The sequence below is a fragment of the Leuciscus leuciscus genome (genome assembly GCF_965113295.1).
Source record: "Leuciscus leuciscus genome assembly, chromosome: 6".
In the NCBI taxonomy this organism is placed as follows: domain Eukaryota; kingdom Metazoa; phylum Chordata; class Actinopteri; order Cypriniformes; family Leuciscidae; genus Leuciscus; species Leuciscus leuciscus.
The window spans coordinates 16859859-16876855 of NC_138730.1; the positions used below are offsets into that span (position 1 = coordinate 16859859).

At 35.0% G+C, this 16997-nt stretch overlaps 1 protein-coding gene across 2 annotated transcripts in view; it reads left to right on the forward strand.

The window, feature by feature from the left end:
- Positions 1 to 16997, forward strand: part of ak5 (adenylate kinase 5) — a 97596-nt gene that overhangs the window by 52712 nt on the left and 27887 nt on the right. For both annotated transcript variants that reach the window (XM_082174012.1, XM_082174013.1), the window contains exon 7: positions 6182 to 6272. In XM_082174012.1, the coding sequence (XP_082030138.1) occupies positions 6182 to 6272 (91 nt within the window). The remainder of the gene's footprint in view (positions 1 to 6181; positions 6273 to 16997) is intronic.

A 16997-nucleotide genomic window follows, 5' to 3' on the forward strand; every position in this document is an offset into this window, starting at 1 on the left:
ATGTCTGCAGCCTTCGAGCTCAGATCGAGGCAGAGGTGAAGTGTTTGATTTCAGTCTCTGTAGGATGTCAACATTTAAGCATTTGGATCTGGCCTGACATTCATGCTTTCAAACACTGTTTACCTTGTATCATCATTCATCAGAATGTCTCTGCCCACTTTTAATACATTTCTATGAAAGCCCATTTTCTACCACATAAGAGATTCTTCCGAGACGATTCGTCCGCTATTTGAGGATGTGTGGTGTAAAGAGTACCTGAAAACCATACTTGAGTACAAGTAAAGATACCTTTACAAGTTACAAGTCACCAATTCCAATACGACTTGAGTAACATTCTTAGGCCTGGTTTCACAGACAAGGGCTTAGATTAAGCCAGGATTATGCCTTAGCTCAATTAGGAGATCTAAGTAGCTTTTGTAAACATACCTTAGAAAAAAAAAAAAAAATGACTGGTGTGTATCTTGAGACAAAACAACGGCATATATTCTAAGATATCTCAGTGCAAGTTGCTTTCAGTTAAAACAGCTCAAACATGCATTTTAGTCTTGGACTAGGCTTAAGCCTTGTCTGTAAAACTGGAGGTTAGGTGTGTCTGATTTTTGTATTTTACTTGTACTGAACGTAGGCACAGAATGCATTAGTCCTCAACACCTAAGAGACATGCCAGTGAAAAAACAAGAAACAGTTGATTTGTGAGGAGAGCAATCACGTTTATTTTCTAAAATCGAAATAAAACTGAACTTATTGCAATTTTATTAATATTAAAATTGCAATATCTTGTGCGTTTCGCTCTTACTCAGAGTAAAGAGTACACACTGTACTGTTGTGGTCAGAATTATTGGCACCCCTGTTAAATCTGATCAAAGATGGCTGTAAAAATAAATCTGCATTGTTTATCGTTTTGATCTTTCATTCAAAGAATTCGCAAAAATCTAACCTTTCATTGAAGTAAAAGAATTGAAAGTGGGGGGTGGAAATCATATTATGAAATAAATGCTTTTCTCCAAAACATGTTGGCCATAATTTTTGGCACCCTTTTATTAAATACTTTTTGCAACCTCCTTTTGCCAAGATAACAGCTCTGAGTTTTCTCCTTTAATGCCTGATGAGTTTGGAGAACACCTGACAAGAGATCAGAGACCATTCATGACTTCATGACCATTCCCAGATCCATGTTGGCGCTTCTTCTCTTCAGTTCACCCCACTCATTTTCTATAGGGTTCAGGTCAGGGGACTGGGACGGTCATGGCAGAAGCTTCATTTTGCTCAGTGACTAACACAGTATTTGTGTTGATTTTGATGTTTGTTTTGGATCTGAACTGAACTGAAGTCCAACTGAATATGCTGGAGTTTGTTTTTGGATGAGCGAGGATTTTTCTTGAAACTCTCCCAAACAACATGTTGGGATGTAGAGGTTGTTTGATTTAATTTTTTAGGCTTTCAAGACTCAACTTATCTCTGCAATTCTCCATCTGTGATCCTTGGAGAATCTTTGGCCACTCAAAATATCCTCCTCACTGTGCATTAAGACAATATAATGCAATTTCAATTCTCTTACTTCAATGAAAGGTTACATTTTTTATGAATTTTTTTAATGAAATTTCAAAAGGATAAAAAATGCATATTTATTTTGACAGCCATCTTTGATCATTTTTTCCAGGGTTGCCAATAATTCTGAGTAAAACTGTGTACTTATTCAAAAATGTAGTCAATTAGAGAGTAAAAGTTGCTAATATCTTTGACACTCAGTACAACTACTGGCAAAAAGCCCAAAAGATACTTGAGTATAGTAACTAAATACATTTACATCATATCAAATACTTTACACCATTCACATTTTTAAAGTAGGCTACAAAAATCATTTGCTTTTTTAATTTGATGTCATAAAACTGATTACAGCTTGACCACTTACTTTGCACATTACCTATTTATTTGCATGTCAACTATTTGGTCTGTCCAGTCGCAGTGAAGTAATGAGGAGGAAGAAGGATACTATTATTTATAAATGTTATAAGAATTAAAAGTGGAAAAGTCTATCAAACCATGTGCTGTTCCTGGTTGTGTGTCCTCCTGAAGAACTCTCCATGAGGAACGACTGGCTGAGGATTATTTTAAACAAGTTAAATTATATTTTCTAAATAATTTATAACCAGTATGCATGGGCTTGTCAAACAAACCCCAGCAATTGTAAATGCCCTCAATATCTTGCTCATTATCTGGCCTTTGTCCTGCAATCAATTTTGATTGATGTCATTTGAGGTCAATAATTACACAGCCCTGACTTGCAAGCATTACAGATAAAAAGTATCACAAACAAACAACATAAATTTAGAATCAAACTGCGACATTATTGTTTGTTTTCCTTGCTTTGTATCTCATATATGAGTAATTCCTGCATTCCAGCAGAGCGCTCTGCTCTAACCTTTTTAAGTGTAACTGCAGAGAGAGAGAGAGAGCAATAATTGATTGTGGTGGAGCTTTGATTGAAGTTCATCTCTTCATAGCAAAAAATAGACCGATTTAATTAGCCATGTATAATGCTTTGGTGGTGAGTCCCTTTAGTGTCGCCACATGGGGTTTGATGTACTTTCCTGAGAAAAAAACAAAAACGTTTAACCCTTCTCTGGAATGACCGTTGAACAAAAGTGTGTGCTGATGTTCAGGTGTCTGAGGTTAACTGACTAATTATTTTGATACATTCAATTTTGTTCTCGTCATGCTGTAACTGTAGGGAAAATATAATATGATATACTTATATATGTTGCTGCTTGAGCATTTGAAAAAATCAACCATTACATGCATGAATGTTTCACCAATCATTATTACAAATTCTGGTCTTTAGTGACCCAGATCTAGATCTAACATCGCATTGATGTGAAATGCATTGATTTTTGATTAATTTAATCACATTTATTAGAATTTTTTGGCAATTCAATATTTTTAATTGAATTAAATTGAACTGCATTGCTTTGCATTGAATTAAATCAAATTGAATTGGATCAAATTGAATTGCATTACATTGCATTTGGGTCCAAAATGCAATATTTACATACAATATATATTTTTTTTTGTGTGTGTGTGTGTTTTTTTATTTTATTATTAATGTATAAATTATATCATTAACATTTCAAGGATTAACAAATTTCATGTAACTGGTGTATTGACTAGTGATGTCTAAATATAACTGCATTGCATGGCTTCAAGTGCCAGCAAAAAATCTAGGAAGAAGTTACAAAGATACACTGTGGATCTTGGAACAGTAAGTGCAGTGCATATGTTGTATTTTGATGAGTCTACATTTAGATGGCGAAAAGTGAACAGCAGTCTGGAATAGTTTGGTCACACTGTATGATCTGCCATTTCATCATGAGTGTTAAGCTCAGACCTCAGAGATGAATATGACTGTTGAAATGAACTGAGTCATGCTTTTTTCTCAGACCTTAGAGAATGAATACCCTGCACCACTTCAGCATTCTGAAATGGGATTTCTCTCTCACTAAGCAGTGTTGACACGTGTGTTTCAGTTGTGTTAGGCCATTTATGATATTATTATTTTTTGTTTTGTTTTTGTTTTTTGCTAAGAAACAAAACAAGAGAATGGCTACAATTACCATTAGGCTGACCTATATCAATGACTGTATTGTGAAGCTGAGAGTGACTAAAGCCTAAGCACAGCTTCATTCTGACACTATTGAAATGTAAATACAATGCAAACACAACAATACAAACTGTGTGCATTTATAATAGAATGTAATAATCAAATTTGATGGCAGCAAGAGTGCTTTAGAGACTGTTTCAGATTGTACCTGCACTTTCACAACAGTGGAAACAATTGGACAATTTTTTTATGAAAAAAGTTTAACAGAACGTTGAATTTCTACGTCATTATTTATAATCGTGTGTCTCCATATGAGCAACGTATGTTAAATGTTGTTGTTTACTTCCCACTTGCCATTTATAATGCATATTTTGAATATTTGTAAGAATATATACTTAGAATTTTGCTTTAATTCCCTATACATGACGGACATCTACATTTTAATTATTTAATTATGCGAATCTGTGAACTTTTTGTGTTAGTTTGCTGACATGACATCCTTTTTATTAGATCAAGAATAAATGTATTTATTGACTCATTTCTTATCCATAGCTCAGATTTTTTGTGTTGGTAAAGCCTCAGTGTTGGTAAAGTGCAAATTGTCTCTATACATTTATGTCTTTTTTTTTGGGGGGGGGGGGATAATCGGATCGGTTTTGATCAAATCAAAATGAATTGTTCCAATTCCTTGTTCTAACTTCTACTGTATGCACAGGAATACCTAAAGGATGCAAATGGAATGCTTGCAATGTTTTCTGAACATGTACCATGGCCAAATAATATTTTAAAGTATGGAAATGGAAATAAATCAGGAATATGGAAATAAGTCCGTAAAATGGGACACCCACAGTACCTGTATATGGAGATAAATAAAAAAATAGATAGAAGGTGGACTTTGGCTAGACATGTACATTTTTGCCCACAGTCTTTGAGGCGGGAAAGGTCAGAAAACCCAATAAATGTGAGTTCATTTCTAATAACCAACACCTTTGTGTGTATCCAATAATGACATGACAGGTACACAGTCTTCTGAAGCCCGAGGGACACTCCCACGCTGTACCTGCGACGCTGTGGCCCGTTATAGTCTGTTGTCATGGAAACATTCAGACAGGTTGGAGGGGGTCGTTGCTTTGCCTATCCATTTCTCAAGATTTATTTTGTATTTTTCTTGAGTTTTGTTTTGTCACGGTGCATTACTTAGGTTCTTGTGAAGTGTGTCATAAAGGCTTCTGCAGTTCAGGACTTGAGTGTGTAGGTATATGTTCTGCTTTTATACTTTTACAATATTAATGAAGGTAATGGTCAGATTGTGAAGAAGCCTGCTTTTAATGATGAATCACACCATGGTTCCAAATGAATGCATCTCTGGCCAAGCCTTAGATCGATGCACCCATGCTGTCTGAAATCTTGTTATCTTGTTTACGTGATCGTGTTGAGCCACCCAATGAAACTCATTATACTGAAACAAAATTCATACAATGTATGATCACAATATATATCACTGATTCTTGAGATAAGGGACAAGACACGTCATACACAGAAAAGCTCTCTCTAAATAAAGAAATTCATCAAGATAAAAAAACGTAAAAAATTGCATCTAAAGAAAATCTGGATACTCGGGACATTCATTGCTTTTCTTTTTAAATAATTTATTTAATATTGTTTTAAATACATGCTCTATACTAGGAAAATACATGTAATTTAACCTGTCCTCAGCATGAGGTCATAATGTAAAACTGCCAAACAATGTATAATTACAAATGATATAATTTACATAAAAAATAAATAAAAAAATGCCTAGGTTGTGTTCTAACTTTGTCTCAACTCAAACAATAAATCAGGCAATGTCATGGTCATCTTTAAGTCTGAGGACCCCTTTCCTATGCTCATTGTGTATCTCACTGGAGGATACATAGTCCTGAAAGTTTTATATATTTTTTATATTTTATAAAAACAATGTCGAAGTATATGCAGTCACAGCTTTAACATGTCAACTCCGTCATCCCGGTGTAATAGTTTCTGTAAATAGTTGTGGGATAAATCTTGGCATTTTTTATATGTTTATTAAGGCTACAACTGAGGGGAAAAAACTAAATTGTCCCACTGTACAACATGTGCTTGAGACAACACCTGTTTTGCAGATTTGTACTGTTGTGAGGGATTGTATTCAGGGGGTTGAATAATTTTGAGACTGCAGAGGTCGTTAAAAGTTGCATTTTCAGTTGGATTTGGGGAAACCACTTGAAACGTGTTGTGTTGAGCTATTTCAATTACTTTTGTTTAATTTGTTCATTGCAAACAGCTGAAAGTCTGTGCATTTTGCTAATAAACCTGATTTACAATGGGGGTAGAATAGAATAGAATTGATTGCAACCCTATATATATATATTGTTGTAAAGCTTATTATTACTTAGTCAAATCAGTAGCATATTTAACCCCTTAACTGTTAATCAAAACAGATCCAGTTAATCAAAACAGAATAACATTTGGTACAGTAAAATGTGCTTAGGGCCAAATATTTTTCTCTGTCTACCCTGTCAAGAACCCAGAATGCCTGACACAAGTGCTTTCTCGTTTATACAGCTTGATGCAGATCGAGACGAAGAGGAAGTCTTCTGTGACATCAGCATGACAGTCGACAACAAACTGTACCCCACCAAAGAGCCTGTGGCAGGTACAGATACTTCATTCCTTTATAAGATCCATCATAAGATCAACATTGATCACGCTTGGAAACCTGAAACGTTTGCTTTTAGTTCATATCTGTTACATTTGAAGCCATCTCTGTGATTTTATTTGTCAATTTTATTAAAAAAAAATTTTGAATCCGATAGTATGAAAATTTGCTAGAAAATGTATACTAGGAAATATTTTTTATAGGATGTACGTTTAGTACATAATATACAAGGCATTGTAGTATACAGACAACATAGAAATGTGTTGATTGCACTTTATTTCAGTTATTACAGTGTAGTTACAGTGTAATTACCCAATAAAAGTACTGTAATTTAATATATAACTATATGGGTTAATATTATGTTTAGGTGTAGGCTTAAGGTTAGTACCTATAGTTATTACCCAGTTATTGTAATTGTTACTGTATGGGACTGTAAAATAAAGTGCTATATTTTTTAGCCTACGAAACAATGTTTATAAAAAATAAAAAATAAACTGGTGTACAAATTTTTGCTTAAAATTATGATATTTGATTATAGAAAAATATTAGCAATAAATCCAATTCCCTTGTTTTCATAATGTATGGTTATTAACATATTTCCATAAAATATGATTTAGAAAGTTAGTAAAGCATATTTAGCAATTTGGGCGATGCCAGATAAAATCTTAAAGCAGACCTGCTTTAACTTATTTGCAATATTACATTTTGAGAGATCTTTGCAATAGCTATTTAAACAAAGATGTCCAATTTGAACTTTCTGTTTCAATAGGAAACATGTCAAAACAGGAATCAAATTTGTGTTTGTCAAACCATTTTACTCTGCGGCCGTGGCTTCAACAGAGGTGGTCAGGATAAATTAGCTGAGGATAGTTGTAATTGATTGTATAGAAAATCAGTTTCATGCTCTTTACAAAGATTAAGATGGGAATTTCAAAAGTAAAGCATCAAAGTCTATAGATGTACTTCAGAGGCTATTTTTGTCTTCTGTGTTATTCAGAGTAGCAGAAACTCAAATTGTCTGTATAACAAACTTTTTCAAAGTAGTGAAAAAGATTTAGACTTCCCAGCCACAAAATGAAAGTTTTCCAGACACTGGATTGAATTAATAATCCCATTTCGAGATTTCCTCGGCCTGAAAGGAAGCGCACATCACAGAGCTCTTGATCCCGTGCCACAATGAACGACACCAAAGCACCCAGAGTGAATTTGATCTTTCTCTCAAAGGTCTTTGCAAAGTCACTGCAAGAAAGTTTTCCCGTAAGAGCTCAAAATAGACTATCCATGGCTCCCCATGCATCACGCTGTCAAGTCTGCGTCAGTTGAAACTGTTGTTTATTTACAAGTGAGAGATTAGAGGATGAATAAGGAGGTCGGCGGGTGAGGGGTCTGTGTGAAAGTGCAGGCATTAATGCTGCTATCAGTCTCTCTGGGCCCTGTGACCTTGAGGTGAAGAAGTGGCAGACTTCCACATGAAGGTGAAGTGTTCCCTGGTGCTGCCTGGTGTGGCGGAAAACCACCGAAAGACGTGGACGGGTTGAATCAATTGGCCTAAATGGATTTGGGCTTTCAGGGAAAGCCAGTTTGTGAGTGTTGTATTAAATGTTTGTCCTTCACTTGCTGCTGAATTATTAACGTGAGTGTCAGGGCCCTGCCGTCTCACACTGGATACAGCAAGTTGATGTAATAATTTATGTATCTACTGTAGCTTAGATAACACAGTATATTGGAATGAATACAGTTATAACAAGATTACATGCATTTCTACACAAACAAACAAATATTTTAATGGTTTTATGTTATCTTTTTTTGTGTTTTTTTAAACAATATTCTATGAACTGTATAGAATTTTTTTTTATATATATATATATAAATTATTCATAAACCAATTGTAGTTATTTATTTATTTATTTAGAAAAGGGACAGTGTACATTAATCAACATTCGTGAATGTAAATGTACCTGAACACCCGAAGGCTAGTTTTCATCGGTAGTCCCTTTGCCAGATGTTAATTGGCCTAAAACTAGAAAAAGGGTAAAAAATTACAACAATAATAAAACTAGAACTTGTAAACAACTCTGTAGAATACAAGTAAAGATTTTATACAAAAAGACGATATGTATACACAATAAAAAAAAGACATTGTTATGAGTTAAATATTACTAATTATAATGAAATTATTATTAATAATAATAATAGAGGAAGCAGCATTAATGTTCACTTTGTTGATTATGAAGAAGCCATTTCTTAAAATTATGCTTAAATGAGTTTAATGATGAGCATTCTCTAATTGAGTGAGGTACAGAATTCCTATGATGTGATGCTCTGAATGAAAAAACAGCTTGCCCAAAGGAAGTTTTCCTACGTGAGATTATACAATCCGCTCTAATTACACCTCTTGTTACTCTGTTTTCAGTAGATTTAAATTGAACAAAATCAGCCAGAGGAGGAGGAGCCAAACCATGCATAATCTTATGAACAAAACAAACATTTGTAAAGTTAATTAGATTTTCCTTGCTAAACAAGTTATACTTATTTAAAATGTGACAATGATGAAAACTAAATTGTTTTCTCATCTAAAATGTTAAGTACTTGTTTGCATAATAATTCCAGTGGTTTTAGAACTATCAAATGTGTATTAGACCAGCTTGTCAAACAATAATGTGACATGAGAAAGAATCATAACCTCATTTGATAAAGAATTTCTAATAAACCTAAAATTAACCAAGTTAAATTGAACGTTTTTGCAAACCTTTTTTATGTGGGTTTTGAAACCAACACAGGAGTCCAGATGTACCCCTAGATATTTACATTCTGAAACAACCTGTAATCTCTCTCCTGAAATAACAATATCCTGCTTTGTATCAGCACTATGTCCTTTAGAGAAGAACATACAGACAGTTTTTGACACATTTAATTTCAGATAACTCTGATTAAGCCAGGATGTAACTTTTACCATAACATCTGTCAACTTTTTTGTAACCTCTTCTGCATTTTTACCATGTGTGAAAATGACTGTATCATCAGCATACATTAGGATATTACATTGTTGACACACCATGTGTAAATCATTAATATACATGCTAAACAGAATTGGGCTCAGTATGGAGCCTTGTGGAACACCAGTTGATAGACATAATAAATTAGATTTAAAATTATAAATTTTTACTAATTGAGAATGGGAAGAAATGTAAGATTTGATCAAATTTACTATTGAAAAATTAAAATTAAGTAGTTTATGCAAAAGACTATTATGGTTTAGACTTTAGAGTATCAAATGCTTTCTGTAAATCAAGAAACACAGCCCCTACCACTCCATCTTTATCCATTAATGCTTTTACCTTTAAAGTAACATGTTGCAGTTTCTGTTGAGTGATTTACCCTAAAACCAAATTGCATCGGATGTAATTGGAAAGAACTATTATTAAGATGATCAATAATTTGTTTGGCCACCAGTTTTTCAAAAACCTTTGATATTGTAGGTAGGACACTGATGGGCCTATAATTACAAGTTAAACGAGAATTTCCAAGAATTAGGGAATATCCCTTGATCTAATGAACTATTAATGATATGTGTTATAGAGGGTTAACTATTGAAGAACTAATTTGTTTCAGTATAAGTGTGTCCTTACCATAAATATCCTTGGCCCTTGAGGACTTCAGAGACGTGACTACTCTTTCAACCTCTAACTTAGTTACTGGTCTTAATACCAGTAAATACACATTAAAACTAAATAAATGTGCAACTCAAGCCTACCTAAAATATTTTCAGACATATTTAATTTAGCATCTGTTTATCAATCGTATTCCCTTTTTTTACATGGAAAGAATATGTAAAAAAAAATTATTCCAAATGAAATATTTGAGAAGTCCAGCATGGGCACTAACCCTAAAGAGAGTCACTGAAAGTGCGTTGGCACATATTGTGTCCGTTAGTGTTCATGTTCTTCTTCTCCTTCTCCTCCTTCCTCTCTGGAAGTCTATGGCAGGCAGCCCATAGAAACGCTTGTGGAAAAATGATTAAATTTGGCCTACAGATAGAGGACAGTCTGAACAGTCTGAAACACACCAAATTTGGAGTCTCTGGAGTCTCTGTCCAAAGTTGTACTTACGTTCATGCAAATAACATGTTTTTCACCAAAATTTGCTCACATCATTGTCAGACCATGATGGCAAAACAGTTATTAAAATCTGTTTTGTTTTTTTGATAAACCAAACTATTCTCTATAACACCACCAAACTAATTTGACGAAGAGCATGTCAAAATTGATGTATGGCTATATCTCTGCAACACTTTAGCATATTGTGACTAACCTTGGTACGGGTCATCACAAAAATGACCTGAGGCTACATTCTGTGTTTTGGCACAGCGCCACCTACTGGTCAGGAGATATGACATTTTTTTATTTTAGCTTAGAACTTCTGAACGGTTTGTCCTAAAATCATAAATATGGTCTCTTCGGTGCAGCATCAAATGATATCCAATTTTCCCATTTTGTCATAAAATGCTATCGTTACGAATCTCGTTATGTGTCATTGGCATTTTGGTCATTTTTAATTAACCAAACCGTCACCAGTGATTTGATGGCATGATGCCAAACTGATTCTGAGGCTGTAACTCTGCAATGCTTTGGAATATAGACACCAAACTTTGCATATGTCATTATCACCTCACACTGACCACGCCACGTCAATTTGGTAACAGCGCCACCTACTGGTCAAAGTTTATAAGCAATTAAGTGAATATATTCATATTTTTTCAGCTGTTCTGCCTAAAATCTAAAAACATCTTTAATTAGGCTACTTATAGTTGCTCTGATGCTGTGGTTGCTCTGATGCTCCCAGCAGACAACACATTTCTTATTCTTTTTTGAATTGCTTGGACTAATTTCTCAATACTTAGGTCACTTTTTCAAAACTCTTCACACAGTGAACACAACAGCAGTGTATGTGGGCTAAACTGTGAAAATATTCCATTGCTTTTGCACAAAATGCATTCAGTGACTGCTTTCAAATGACATGAATTCATTTCCCACTCAGACAAAAAACACCACCAAAACACCATGCACCAACAGGCCAATTAACACATTTACATAATTTTTCCAAACTGGTTAACCTAAGTTAAAAACCTAACATAATACAAAAAAGCTGAATAAGAGCATTTTGCTACAGTATTACCATATTGAAATATATTCCAAATCTTAAAAAATTATAATTCTATCAAAACAGTTAGATGTAGCTGAACACATACACAGGTGTTAGTCTTTCAACTTCATTAATCTAAGTTTCAACTATGTAAAAGCAGAAAACTTATGAATAATTTTGAACTGTAACCTATACTGCAGTGAATTATAAACAGTAGAGTGTCATTCTTGTTTTGCAAAGAGATTTTACAAAAGAAACATACCTTTTTGTTAGGTTTTGTTTTTTTAAGTCATTGTTTTATGAATGATACAGTGTTGGGTGAAACCTTTGTGTTTTAGATGAATAAGCTGAATTAAGTTTTTTGGTCATTGTAGTGCATTTCGGATGTGAAATGAATTACTGTACCAAGCTGAAAGTTGATAAGGAGAACTGTGTCTATTGAGAAATGGATCAGCAATAAAAAAAATTACAAATAAAAATAATAATAATAATAATAATAATAAATAATAATAATAAATAAATAAAAAAAAATATATATATATATATATATATATATTTACTTTAACTCTCGAGTGCCTTGGCTTGATCCGTATTTATTTATTTATTTATTTATTTATTTCCTGACCAGTACATTTTGTCATTTTAATTAATTTTGTTTTCCTGCCAAGCATGAAGTGCCACCTTTGTGAGAATCCGTTCACATATGGTAGAACCTGTTGCTGCGTTCAAAAACAACTCAACTGAGCAAAACAGAATGGATCAGGGGTCTCGAGACAGGGTTTTCAAAGTCAAACTACTTTTAACTGGACATGGCATCTTAAAAATGTGGCATTCATGATGTGAGATTTTGAAAAACAGTAAGATAAGAGGTAAATAAAAAAAATGGCAGTGTAAACTGTTAAATGATGGCACAGATGGAACGCAAAAACCTGTAATGTGTGATGGGCCCAATCAGATTTGAGCAGATTTGCATACTTTCTACTTATAAGTACACTGATTACCCAACCCAGCTGATCAAACACATGCAAAGCTTGTCAAACCTGAGTCAGAACAGCCAGAGATAACAGCGTGTGATGGCCTCTGAAGCTGTGTCCTGATATAACCTTGCCACCTTCAGGAGGACTTGTAGCGATGAAGGTATATTTTAGAACAGCTGTGAGCTGAAGAAAGATGTTGAGCAGAAACACTTTGTGGATGCTGACAGGATGCAGTTGATGATGTTTAAATATACTGGCATTTAATCATGATCAGGAGCACTTGACCAGAAGATTTCAGAAGTGAACATAGCCCCAAACCCTTAAATCTAATATATATATATATATATATATATATATATATATATATATATATATATATATATATATATATATATATATATATATTAGTGCTGGGCAAAGATTAATCGCATCCAAAATAAAAGTTTGTGTTTGCATAATATATGTGTGTGTACTGTGTATAATTATTTTGTATATATAAATACACACATATGCATGTATATATTTAAGATTTTTTTAATTTATATATAAATTATTTATATTTATATATAATATAAATTATGTATAAAAACATATAAAGTATATACATGCAAATATTTCTTAAATAAATACATGCATATGTGTGTATTTATATATACAAAATAATTATACACAGTACACACACATATATTATGCAAACACAAACTTTTATTTTGGATGCGATTAATCGCGATTAATCTTTGCCCAGCACTAATATATAAATATATATATATATATATATATATATACATACACTCACCTAAAGGATTATTAGGAACACCATACTAATACTGTGTTTGACCCCCTTTCGCCTTCAGAACTGCCTAATTCTACGTAAAGGTGCTGAAAGCATTCTTTAGAAATGTTGGCCCATATTGATAGGATAGCATCTTGCAGTTGATGGAGATTTGTGGGATGCACATCCAGGGCACGAAGCTCCCGTTCCACCACATCCCAAAGATGCTCTATTGGGTTGAGATCTGGTGACTGTGGGGGCCATTTTAGTACAGTGAACTCATTGTCATGTTCAAGAAACCAATTTGAAATGATTTGAGCTTTGTGACATGGTGCATTATCCTGCTGGAAGTAGCCATCAGAGGATGGGTACATGGTGGTCATAAAGGGATGGACATGGTCAGAAACAATGCTCAGGTAGGCCGTGGCATTTAAACGATGCCCAATTGGCACTAAGGGGCCTAAAGTGTGCCAAGAAAACATCCCCCACACCATTACACCACCACCACCAGCCTGCACAGTGGTAACAAGGCATGATGGATCCATGTTCTCATTCTGTTTACGCCAAATTCTGACTCTACCATCTGAATGTCTCAACAGAAATCGAGACTCATCAGACCAGGCAACATTTTTCCAGTCTTCAACTGTCCAATTTTGGTGAGCTTGTGCAAATTGTAGCCTCTTTTTCCTATTTGTAGTGGAGATGAGTGGTACCCGGTGGGGTCTTCTGCTGTTGTAGCCCATCCGCCTCAAGGTTGTGTGTGTTGTGGCTTCACAAATGCTTTGCTGCATACCTCGGTTGTAACGAGTGGTTATTTCAGTCAACGTTGCTCTTCTATCGGCTTGAATCAGCCGGCCCATTCTCCTCTGACCTCTAGCATCAACAAGGCATTTTCGCCCACAGGACTGCCGCATACTGGATATTTTTCCCTTTTCACACCATTCTTTGTAAACCCTAGAAATGGTTGTGCGTGAAAATCCCAGTAACTGAGCAGATTGTGAAATACTCAGACCGGCCCGTCTGGCACCAACAACCATGCCACGCTCAAAATTGCTTAAATCACCTTTCTTTCCCATTCTGACATTCAGTTTGGAGTTCAGGAGTTTGTCTTGGACCACACCCCTAAATGCATTGAAGCAACTGCCATGTGATTGGTTGATTAGGTAATTGCATTAATGAGAAATTGAACAGGTGTTCCTAATAATCCTTTAGGTGAGTGTATATATATACATAATGGTTTTGAGAGAAGTGTCTTGTGCTCACCAATGTTGCATTTATTTAATACAAAATAGAGTAAACTGTAACATTGTGAAATATTATTACAATTTAAAATAACTGTTTTCTATTTGAATATATATATATACATATATGTATGTATATAGATTTATTCCTGTGTTGTCAAAGATGAAATTTTCAGCATCATTACTTGGATCACATGATCCTTCAGATATCGTTCTAATATGATGATTTGATGCTGAAGAAACATTTCTTATTATTATTAATGGTGAAAACAGCTGTAGTGCTGCTTCATATATTTGTGGAAACCATGATATATTTTTTCAAATGTTTAAAATTATGACTGAATTTATTTATTATTTATCAGTCATAATTATCAATATAATGAATTCTTGCTGAATACAAATATGAATTTCTTAAAAAAAATCTTTCTGACCCCCAAACTCTTCAATCTTAATGTATATGCAATGTTTTTGGCACACATCTAAACCTATGAAAAAGTTCATCTTTCATTGATAATAAACAACTGTTCATTTTAGTGAAGGCGACCAGTTGCAATGCATGTGCCACATTACACTGACAGTGCATAATAATAGTGCTAGTGTTAATTACATGGCATTGTGCGCTAGTGGAATTCTGTTGGAAACCAGGGCAACTTCTAATTTTGTTGCATCAGAGACTGATGAGGCTCTGTCAAGCTTTTAGCCGTTGGCTTTATAGACCGGGTCTGTGGTGTTTGCAGATCAAATCGAGCATAGGTTAATAACACCTCCACCCGCCTGCCATGTTAACCCTGCTGATAATAAATCTTGTGTCATTATCTGTTTCATGCTGACAGAAAAAAAAAAAATACGTCACTGGACAGTGATTTGAAAAAACAATGTTCTGAGTCTCCTATTACTGTCATCGAACTGTGATATTAATAATAGAACAAGTGTTAAAGGTTTAGTTCACCCAATTTTTTTTTATTCTGTCAGTAATTACTCACCCTCATGTTGTTCCAACCCTGTAAGACTTTCGTTCATCTTCGGAACACAAATTAAGATATTTTTGATGAAGATATACAGGTTTTACACCCCGTTGTACAAATGCGGGTACTCTCTAACTTTCTAACGCACAATCTCTTACCCACGTATCCATGTTGTAGGTTAAAAAAATCGGGTTGAGCATATACAGTATGTGCATAATGTGCTAAGGACAAAATTTGCATCACACACACTGTACACGAACCCTTAGCATTATGCGTAAAAAGTGTGAACTAAGTAAAACCAGTTATGTGATGCATAATTTTTTGCTATCCTTAATCATTAGGGGCTTTTGCACCGGTAGTTGAACTAGCTACCAGGGCAGTCCCCCAAGAACTAAATGTTCCCCTAGGACCATTTTCCTGGTTGCATTCACACCGCCAGTTGGAACTTTGAAGTGGCCGTCACTTACGTCCTGCTGCTCTGGTTGTTGTGGGGAACTTTAATTTGACGGCGTGGTGTACTTTTATTTTGATAGCGCTGAGATCGACTTAGCCAGAGCCTGAGCACACAATGCTCACATTCTCCGTTTACATTAGTTTACAATCTGTTTAACAGTTTTATGTCCTACGTTTTTAGATAGAACTGTTAAACAAAGAAAGTAAACAGTTTACGAAAAAAAAGTATTATAGCATTTGCCGTGTAGTTGATGCCCAATGTCGCTAAGATGCCTATATTTTGCTGAGCAAAAATACATAATCATGTTTCGCCTGGTTCCTTAAAAGTCATGATGGGTTTTTTCCTTACTGTAAAGGTTGAGAAGTGCCTGCACTTCGACGTTGGTCAATGAGTCGCTGTTTTCCATGTCCGTGGAGTAAATACAGTATATAGGATATAAACTGTTTACATGGCTTTTTAAAAATGCTGGGTGCCAGTTTTTCGCATGCGTTCGGCTAATCAACCCTACATTTACGTCACTGGCAGTTCCTGTCATGCTGGGTTAGACCCTACTCTGAAGTAGGAGCTAATTTAGTCCCCCCAAAAGACGTTCCTAGAACTAGAATCATTCCCAGTTCCTGCAGAGCAAACATGGCAAAACGCGGGTACTTTGTCTGTTGCCCTTTTATAGAAATGCGTCAGGCATGTTCATTTATTAAAAGTGGCAGAGTTCAAAAGGTACTGCATCACAGGAATGACCTTGCCGCCCACTCGCACGATCCCTCAAATGCTCTTCCAATAATGCCACGTCTCTATCAACAAATATATATCTGTGACTCACAATCCTACTGGGGCAAGAAATGTTCCATTACTTCCTGTGGTCTCAGGTGCAAAGTCTCTCCCTTAATATATAATCCCACCACATGTACTTCATAGTATGAGAACAGACAGCTGCTCTTCCCCTAAGACTCATTCAGAAGAAAAAGCAGTATGAAAAAGGGTAGTAGGCTGAAACAGCCTGTTCTTTTTGTATGGGAAGATGCTGCCACGTTTGGTTTAGCAGTGGGGGACAGGGAATGAAGCTGTCAGGGGATAACAGAGGCGACCGATGTCAAAAGGCATCAGCCTCTTCCAGCCTGTGGAAGTGCAGCGCTGAGCTGAATCAGAACTCAGAACAGATGCTTTTATGGAA